Source organism: Myotis brandtii, unplaced genomic scaffold (assembly GCF_000412655.1).
Source record: "Myotis brandtii unplaced genomic scaffold, ASM41265v1 scaffold452, whole genome shotgun sequence".
NCBI classification, from domain to species: Eukaryota; Metazoa; Chordata; class Mammalia; order Chiroptera; family Vespertilionidae; genus Myotis; species Myotis brandtii.
This window is the reverse complement of record NW_005367284.1, coordinates 795584-805758: the sequence shown is the minus strand read 5'-3', so window position 1 is coordinate 805758 and position 10175 is coordinate 795584. Positions and strand designations below refer to the sequence as shown.

The window sequence follows — 10175 nt, the reverse complement described above, 5'->3', positions numbered from 1 at the left end:
TGTGCCCACAACCAAGGTACATGCCCTTGACTGGAATCCGACCCAGGACCCTTCAGTCTGCAGGCCGACGCTCTAGTCACTGAGCCAAACTGGTCAGGGCAAGACATGGCATCTTTGACTATAGTCATCACCTCTGCAGAAACAAAGTCCTCCCGCCTGTGCAGTCTCTCCACACATGTGCTTTCTCCCGTGCGTGTCACACGTGCTCCCCAGCCAGCTCTCCTGATGGCTTCTATTCTGGATTAAGCAGTTAAGGATAATGTTGGTAACCTCATCGTTTTTATTCAGTTAAACCCGCAGGATCCAGGTCCATACTCCCCATCAGTGGTACAGTGAGGATGAACTGTCCCTGGTCCTGAGAGGGTGGTCGGACAAGACACACACACACACACACACACAGGACGATCCTTTGTCTCTCTGATTTGTTCTGTCTCCTTATACTTTGCATTACAGCAGCCCATTTCTTTATTTGCATTTTAAAGCACACAAATGCCCAGGGGTGATAGGGAAGAGGAATGTGTGAGATTCTTTTTCTAATTCTGAAAGACCAGAAAGAGATGTGTTTTGGTTTTTTGTTTCTTTGGCTTTTATAACACTAGGAATTTTCTCAAGTGAGTTTGAGCTTCACTTGAAGCTGAAGGTTGTTAGACTATAAGGGTGAAACACTGAATTTCAAACTTGAGAGAAAAATTGTTCCCCGGACCAGGTCTTGTTTGGAGAGTGCCCAGCATAGTGGCCATTAAAGGTGGTTATATGGGCAGTGCATTAGGTTGTGCCCACCTCCCCTGAACACGTGTAATTAATTGGTATGCATTATGGACATTGGAACTCTTTGCAGCTGCTAAATCAAGTTCTGTACAACCCATTTAACTTTTGAAGTAGGAAAAGGATGTGGAGAGTTTTAAATTAGAGTACCTACTCACCCCAAATACTTTATTTTTAAAACATTTAAGAGACGTTCAGGTTGGTTGGTTGGTTTGTACCTGGCTGTTTACACCTTGAGCAGGGTTACACTCCTTATAGCAAAATAAGCCTCAAGCTCGGGCCTGAACTCCTCCCTGCATAGCTCCCTGGAGTGGGGAGTCTCTCGTCTTTCTTCCTCTGGTTCTTAGCTGAGCACAAGGAGAAATGGGAGGTTTAGCGGAGGTTGTGTATAAGGAAGGTTCTTTCTACCTGTTAAAACACACTTTGATTCTAAGAAATGAAAGTCCTTCAAAGTTGTGAGGTTGAAGGGAAATTTATGGACTTCCGTAACCTGCAGTTTGAATATCAGTGCCACCACTTACTAGTCCTGTGCTCCTGGACAAGTCACTTAAACTTGTATGTGCGTCTCGGCATACACAATAGAATTGTGAGAATTGAAAGTAGTATTAAGTACATGTAGGTGCATGTGGAGCACTTAGAACCTCCTGGCAGAAGGTGAGAACCCAAGTGTTAACTATTCCAGGGCCTCCACATTGCCTCTCTGAAGGGCGTCCTCAGGTGACCACCAGTGTTTTCTGTGTGTTGCACTGGTCCTTGTAGAGATACACTACATCCATCAGAAGAGCTAGTGTCTTATGGCAGTGGGTACCCAGTCTCTGTGAAAAGCCCCAATTTTTGATGTCCCATACAATTAATATACAAATATCCCCTTGGAAGATGGCAGTAACAAGCCCGGCTTTCTTGGACATCAAGGGGAACAATTAAAAACTGAAATTTGCTAAATGTGTGTTTTGCAGGTTGGACAATCTGCTCAATATGGCTTATGGAGTGAAGAGGTAATGATAGAGGTTCATGACGCTCATAATCCCTTCCCTGAGTGATTAGTTTCTTTGATTTGGGGAGTGACTCCCTTATAAGTTTGTGTTGGGTTTTCTTTTGCATGTACAAACCTAATGAAAAGCTGCCTTTTGAAGCACGGTTGACTCAAGGGATATCTTTGTATCACTGGATGCCAATGCCACCCGGTCTTTAAAAACCCATTATTTATTTTGTATTGCATTTCGACGTTATAGCATGTTTACATATGTGTTGCGCCCCTCCCCCAGCCTTGCTTAAATTCCTGAAGCCCGTTCTCAATATATATATATACAATGCCACCCGGTCTTTAAAAACCCATTATTTATTTTATATTGCATTTCGACGTTATAGCATGTTGACATATGTGTTGCGCCCCTCCCCCAGCCCTGCTTAAATTCCCGAAGCCCATTCTCAATATATATATTTTTTTGCTATTGTGGACAGTACTATTCAATACAGCACATAATGGCCATTTCATAACTTATTCATACCTTGATAGTACAGCATGTCGCTGCAAGCCACACACAGACTTTGGTTGAAACATCAAGTAGTTGTATGCATCTGTGGGGGGAGGGGAGTTACTAAAGCTCTGGGATGGGAAAGGGAAAAGAAGTCAGTCCATTGCTGTAACCAGCCTGTTTCTGTTGTGTGTGTGTGTGTTTGTGTGTATGTGTGTGTGTGTTCGTGTTTCCTATTTTGTTTAGTAGGTTTTCTCCAATGACCATTGACGGAATGACCAGTTTGGCTGGAATTAATATCCCTGGGCACCCAGGAACAGGGTGGTGTATTTTTGTGTACAACCTGGCTCCTGACGCAGATGAGAGTATCCTGTGGCAAATGTTTGGGCCTTTCGGAGCTGTCACCAACGTGAAGGTCATCCGTGACTTTAACACCAACAAATGCAAAGGTTTTGGATTTGTGACTATGACAAACTATGACGAGGCCGCCATGGCCATAGCGAGCCTCAATGGATACCGTCTGGGGGACAGAGTACTGCAGGTCTCCTTTAAGACCAACAAAACGCACAAAGCCTAATGCGCTCTTGTCCTCAGTCCATTTCTATATGAAAACTACCCAACAAAGGCAAGTTAAGAGAAACTTTCTACATTAGTAAATGTCTTTGTAAGTCAGTGTTGAGATGGGGATAAAAAACGACTACTTAGCATCCTAAGAAATATGTGAGATTTTTTATTGCTAGTATTTGAATTAAAACTTCTTAAATATCTTTTATGTTTGAATATGGACAAGAGGTACAGGGTTTTTACCTGTCACATTGCATTCTATTGCCTTCTTTGAAGAAGGTGGACCTTTTAAAGTGTTTCAGCTAAGGGATGACATTTCTTTTCTTTTTACATAACTGCCTTGAACCTGTGAGTAAACCTTGAGGCTTTGTGTTGTAATTCCTCAGTTGGTTGTGTCTTTTTTCCCCCCCCTTTTTTTTCCTTTTTCTGATTAGCTTTGTGTTTTGTTTACATTTGAAGCATCGCTGTTACGTCTAAGAAAAGTATTTTGAAGTTTACATTTTTATTTATGAAGTTACAAACAGTATTTATTTTATAATTATGATTTGGGTTGGGGCAGGGGGGGGCTACATTATAAACGCTTATTGTAAGAATACTGGAGAACTTTTCGTAAAGCAGTACCTTGCCAAAGAGATAAGAGCCTCTTTGATGTGGGTTTAAAAAAAGCATCTATTTTTATAAAAAAGAAAATTTGGAGAAACTTTTTACTGGTCCTGGAACAAATATTTTGACTTGAATACTTTGAGAAATCTCTTCATATGACACCTAGTGAGCTTTTAAAATTTACCAGGAAATTTGCAGTGGTTGGAAAATTTAGAAAGATTTATGATGTAGAAAAATACTTTTGAGATCTTTGTATGAAAGGAGTAGAATCGATGGGGGGAAACAAAGGCTGCTGGTTTCGTTTTTGTAATCACCAGTGGAGTGTCTGGTCATCCTGGTTATTATGTGATAGGTGGCTCACATTGATTTGTGATTTTGAAACAAATAAAAAAAAATTTACAAAAGAATATATAAGAGCAGGCAAGAAATTTAAATTACCAAGAGATGGGGGAAAAAATCTGTTCTTCCTAAAGAAATCCCTTCAGATAGAGCTCATGGTGTTTAGTGATGTACTTGCAGTATTGTTTGAAGAATTGTTTTGTCTTAAGGAAAAAAGATGTTGCACATGATTTGTACTGCAGCAAGTCGGCAAAAGTGATCTGAGTTGGATATATTTGAAGGTATTTTGAAAGTTCTGTTCAAGGCTAACACCTGAGCTTTGTGTAATGTAAATAAGACCTTGTGTTTATGACCCTTTCAGCTAATTTGATTTTCTTTTCCCCCTTACATGCCAAGTGATGTTCAGGTTTTGAATGTTTTTGTATCCGTTTTTTCCTTTGTAAATGGCATTAACATTGTTACTTGAGGTCTTGCTTAATCACTTTTGTTGTCCTGAGGACTTGAATTTACAGTGCATCAGATTTGTTGCTAATTTCGTCTGTAGATAGTCTAGCTTCAGCTGTTTATGGTGATGCTACCTTTTTCGTTTATAAATATGTTTGTGGTAAAAAGAAAATGAGTATAACCATAGGTTTTGAACAAATTTCCTTACATTTTTCATACAAAAAAATCATAAATATCTGTATGCTATTGAAATTTAACTTTGTATGATGCTTAAACCACTATTTGGGGAAATAATAAAATAAGTCTTTACCATGTATGAAAGAAATTTTAACAAATACAAAATATTTTCTGATTAGCATCTAGCGTATAATAAATTTTCAAAAAAGCTGAAGGCAAAGACGCCTTCATCAGGATGCACTGAGAACTATATAGTTACGTCCTGCTTTTTGTATAAACTGAGATGCTCACATGCTTCCCCTTAGAACAGGCAATGTGCTATGCATAACATAGTTGTACATTATCTTTGCGGTTGCGTTGAGTTTTATTTTTTATTATTTAAAATTGTAGTTATAAAAATTTTCAGTATAGTACAGTACATATACTGTGAGGCGCGTGCTAAAGTGAATAAAGCGAGTTTTCATGCTGACCCACTCAATGCTATTCCGAGATCAATTGGCTTAGCACTTTCTCATATCCTTAGGTGCATTTAGATTGTCAGAGTTAACCTTCTGCGTTTAAAAAAAAAGCTAAAAAACTAAAAAACAAAATACATGTATATACTTAAAAAAAGAATAAGGTTTCCCTGGCGGGAAAACAGCATCTACATGCTTCTTTCCTATACTACTGTAGCAAACCGAGGCATTGATGAGAGGGCATGCAAATTGTGCTTCACTTTACAGTGTTTATCAGAGCACTTAATAAAATGTAAGGCTGGTATTTATTTGAAGTTGTACAGTATGACTTAATTCACATCTGTTGGAATAGAAAATATATTCTGTTGAGTATTTAAGAGGCTGTACATGTTTTCTTTTGTGTTTGGATTCTTTGTACTTTTTCATGTTCAGTACATCAATAAACAAAGTTGAAGGGAAAGAACAGTGTGGTGAGTAGGTCTTTATACACATTTTGGGGGCTCTGTGCTCAGTCTAATCAACTTGCTCTATCGAATTAAAAGAGGTTCCCTCCAAGCCATTAGTTGGAAGCAGAGTTGTCGAAGGTAAGAATTCCTAAAGGCATGCTAATTAAAGTAGAATGTGCAAAACATTTTTTTGAATGACACCTTCTGATTAGGTAGCTTTCAAATATTACTTGGTGAATAATTTTTATAGGAATACGTGCTTTCATCGGCTAATTGTAAAGTTTGGGTAATTGGATGCTGACATCATTCTATAGCTTTGATGTAATAACCATTCCTCCTTTTTTTTTTTTTTTTTTTTTTTTTTACAAATGGGAGTGGTTCTCACACATTTCTTTGAGCAAAAGAAAAACCAAATGGCAGGAAGGTGACGTACTCTGCTTTCCCTGGCGAGATTTGGTTCACCTGTAGGACTAACTGTTGGTGGATGAAGTTTGTGTTTGTTGTCCAAGAGACTCTTCTCTAAAACCAGAAACTCGGTTTTCATTAAGTTAGGGTCGACGTGAGTAGTGCATGGGTACAGAGCATGAGCTCTGCCCATCCCATGTTTTACATACATATTCCATTCTTGTAACATCCCTAGCATGCCCGCGGAGGGAGAAGAATATTTCTTGCTGATCTTTTATGCAAAGATTCTACTTCAATAGAACTTCAGAAAATTTAATATATAATATTGACGCTCTTTTTTCTTTTTCTTTTTTTTTTTTTTTTTTAGGAAGTCTACTAAATAACTTCCTTTCATTAACTTGCATCTGTCAGGTTTTTTGGTAAAAAGCCATTCTAAAAAGTAATTGTCCTGAATTCACAACTTAGCAGTCAAGAGCGTATCTGAGAGACAAGACGATTCCTTTTCTTCCAAGGTGCAATTAATCACAGATCTCCACACTCCCTTTTTTATTATATGAATCTGTACTCTAACTTCGTGGTGTTAGAAAGTCCTCCCTCACCTCTCTCCTCTGACATGCTTATCAGTATTTGACTCGCTTGCATGCCAGCAGTGCTCGTATTTGAGCAGATAGTGGAAACATCCCAAGGAAAGGTGGTTTGGGAAACTGCTCGACTTGAGAAATGTGTTTTCCTTAGAATCCTTTCTCACTTAATGCTTGGAAATAAATCACCTAGGGCCGTGGTCAGCAAACTGCGGCTCGCGAGCCACATGCGGCTCTTTGGCCCCTTGAGTGTGGCTCTTTATAAGCCTTAGGAGTACCCTAATGAAGTTAATAACAATGTACCTACCTATATAGTTTAAGTGTAAAAAATTTGGCTCTCAAAAGAAATTTCAATCATTGTACTGTTGCTATTTGGCTCTGCTGACTATGAGTTTGCCAACCTCTGACTAGGGTATCAGTGTTGGAGTAGCCAGCGTAAATTTTTTAATCTTAACATCATTTGACATTATTTTAATATATTATTTGAGAAAAAGTGTTAGCAATTTAACATTCCTGTGTTGTTTTTTTGTGTGTTTTTATTTTTTAGATAAACAGATTGCAAGAATCCTACCATTACTTTATAATGAGGATCAAAAAATGTAATGGAAACTTGTAACTTCCTGTTCAAAGTGTTACCCAGAAATAAGAAAATGCATGTATTTTAACAATAAGTATGTTGAAACTTTAACAGTGTTGTAGAACAACATGCATATATCTTTCATTGTGTAGAAGATACAAAAAATGGAGGCAGCGGTTTTGATCCTTTATGCCCATGCCTCCATTTCGGAACCTCAAACAGTGAAGAAAACAGAAATATCACTAAAATTGTGACAGGATTTATTGTTGTTTAAAGAACATTTATAGCTTCAGTTATTGCAACAAATGGTTTATATATTTTTTCTATTCTTTGTACTCTTTCTCTGAAAATTCACCAAAGTTGGCTCAATGACCTTTAAATTTAAAGGATTAAAGCATCTACATCATTAACACAGGAAGCCTGTATTAAGCTTTCCAGAATTCTGGTTCATAGAAATAAACCAGACTTCTTGGAAAAGATATTCTGTGGTTGTGCAGCACAGGCTGACTGGTTATTCCTGTACTGTGCAGTGCCCTAGGTCTATGAAAATGAGCAAAATGTGGCTCTTAATCTTCTTGGAAACTGTCACCCTGGAGGGAGGACAGACAAGCCACCAGGCCAGGCTGTACTGTCCTCTTGCCGGGAGAGCCCAGGAGCAGGCGTCAGGCTAACTTGCTGGAGTTTTTAGAAATAAATCCAGTTACAACTTGCAAAACTGAGCCTGCTCTGCCCTTCTTACAGAAGCTGCTTTTCCTTATTTGGGTTGATGATTAGCTCATTTGTATATAGTCTGACATTAGTATCTTTCAGCTTAGTGAATCTGAAGATGCTCTTATATTCATTCATTGTCTAAACCCTTTCTGAGACAAAATAAAAGTTACATACCTTAAGACATTACCTGGATAGTTGGGTTGATGGTGGCATTTGGATGTTCTTGCTTTCTCAAAACATATAATACTAGTGGCCCAGTGCACAAATTTGTGCACATTGAAAGGGAATTGATTAGAGGAAATATTTTAATATTGCTCTTTGCCCCTTCTCTATAATAGAAGTGTCAGAGATGAAAGAAAATTAGTAAAATATATATGAAAATATTGATCGCCTCGAAGAGGGAGGCCCAGGCTACCTGGCCGGGACTCCACGATCAATCGCTGTGCAGAGGGAGGCCCTGCCCACCCGCCACAGCACCACCGGCCGGGTAGCCTGGGCCTCCCTCTTTGGGACAATAAATCATGGAGCCCCCCCCCCCAACTCCCCATCGATCGCCGTGCAGAGGGTGGCCTGGACCTCCCTTTCCAGGGGCGATGGCGGCCCCCGACCAATCGCACCGCATCAGCCTTGCTGGCCTGGCGCCAATGTGTGTCATAGCGAGGTCTTCTGGACGGTCATCCAGACAGTAGTTCTGCTGTTTGGTTGTTCGGTCGATTTGCATATTACATTTTTATTATTATAGGTATAGAGTAATAATTTGCAAAGTACTAATATGGTAAGATACCCTGAATATTAAAAGTATGCTGACTGGCTTTATTCGACTTTGAATTAAGACATGTTACAGTGTTGGGGTCTCACATTCAATATTAACATTCCTTTTAGTTTAAATAACTAACCATGTAGGTTAAGAGGTAGTAGTTGATACTAACCCCCAGAAATACTCATGGCTCCTATGTTTACAAACACCTGATAGCCACCAAGCATGAACCCCTGCTGTGTACAGTATCTTAAAAGAGCAGGCATAAGTGTGTGGAAGACATACACCTCTGTTCTCACTCAGCTGATCTTGTGCTCCCCCTCTGGCCACGCCCACAATTAACCATACAAGTCAAAGTTAAGGGGCTGTGTATAAAGTGTGTGTGTGTGTGTTGGTGGGGAGAGTAATTCCTTGGGAAACGGCACAGGAATGAGAGCAGTTGGACTGGGCCATTAAGAGCAGGTGGGATTGAAGAGATTGAGAGAGAGAATTCAAGAAGAGAACACTGGTCAAAGTCATGTTACCTAGAGTACGACTTCGTCAGCTCAGGTCAACATTTAATATAGACCTGAGTTCATTAAACCTTGTATCCAGGACCAGTTAAATCTCAAGAGTAGTCATAAATTTAAGTCCATAATGAATTACAAAATGTCTAAACATCTATATGTGATTTTTGAAGTGGAGACATTTATTTAGAGCATGTGGTTCAGAATATTCAAAAAGACCAACCAAAAACAAAATCTCCCAATAATACCATACTGGACCAATGTATTTCCCAGAGGATATATACCTTTCAAACGCAATGATTTGAGATGATAAACTTTTTTTTTTTTTTTTTTTTTTTTTTTTAGTATTTATAGTATTTCTAGTGCCATAATGCCTGGTTCAATCTTAAGTTTTGATATATACATTTTATATTTTTTCTTCCCATATCACTCAAGTATCACCCTTGTAGAAGGTAAGGAGAAAATTATAAAATCCAAATGTTTCTGGGATATTTCTAAGATGAGGTTTTGGTTTGATAGCTTTTTATTTTTGTTTTGGAAGCAACATAGGTTAGGAGAAGTTCAGGAAAGAAAGTAGCCCATTTAGATAGCTCTTTAGGGAACGGGCTGGCTGCTTTGTTTTTTTTACTCCGAGGGGTAACTCTGATTGTCACTGCACTCCTTCCGGGAAGCCTCCCTGCCCAGTTTCAGAAGCAAGCAGCCCCTCGGTGCACCTCCTCGAACACAGGATGGAAGCGGCAGCCACTTTAGGGGGAACCCGCCCTCTGGATTGAAGCACACGGTTGGCAAGGTAGCTCCGTCCTTGGATTGCACTGCAGATGTGACAAAGGTGCGGCACACCATGGCACTCAGGTTGGGAAGCCCTGTTTTCAGTTCTTTGTCTTTTTAAAAACATCCCTTTTGGTCGTCCTCTGACTGACTGTACATCGAGCACCTGCTCTATGCCAGTTGCTGTGCTGTCTTTCAGGGCTGAAGATTTCATTTCTTTTTTTTATTCAGGTTTTGAGTTGGAAGACACCTCAGGGTCTTGTTCAGCACCTCGTTTTGCAGAGGTGTCAGGCCCAGAGAAGTGAAGGTTCTCCAAGGTTCTTTTGCTAACGTGAGACCTGGCGCTTGACCCCAGCTCTCCCAAATCTTGGAACGCTGTCCTTTGTTGTCAGTAAAGTACTAAAATAAACGCTGAATTAACGTATATTAACTGTGCCCTTTTGTGGGATCAGATTTTTTGAATCTGGCAGGATATGTAAGGCATCTGGAAATTGAATAGAGGTAAGTACACATAGCATTTTATTTGACACGTTCTATATAATTTACATCCTTGTGGATAATTTCAATAATGTAGTCACTGGAGAAAATTTATTAAGTACAAG

General features: G+C 39.4%; 1 protein-coding gene across 13 annotated transcripts in view; it reads left to right on the top strand.

Moving 5' to 3' along the window:
• The window catches only part of ELAVL2 (ELAV like neuron-specific RNA binding protein 2), a 163179-nt gene extending 157897 nt beyond the window's left edge, over window positions 1–5282 (top strand). For 11 of the 13 annotated variants that reach the window (XM_014546585.1, XM_014546584.1, XM_014546587.1 and 8 more), the window contains 2 exons: window positions 1722–1760; window positions 2487–5282. In XM_014546585.1, the coding sequence (XP_014402071.1) occupies window positions 1722–1760; window positions 2487–2817 (370 nt within the window). In that variant the 3' untranslated portion in view covers window positions 2818–5282. The remainder of the gene's footprint in view (window positions 1–1721; window positions 1761–2486) is intronic. The other 2 variants (XM_014546590.1, XM_005874807.2) reach the window with 1 other exon arrangement.
• The last annotated feature ends 4893 nt before the right edge of the window (window positions 5283–10175 follow it).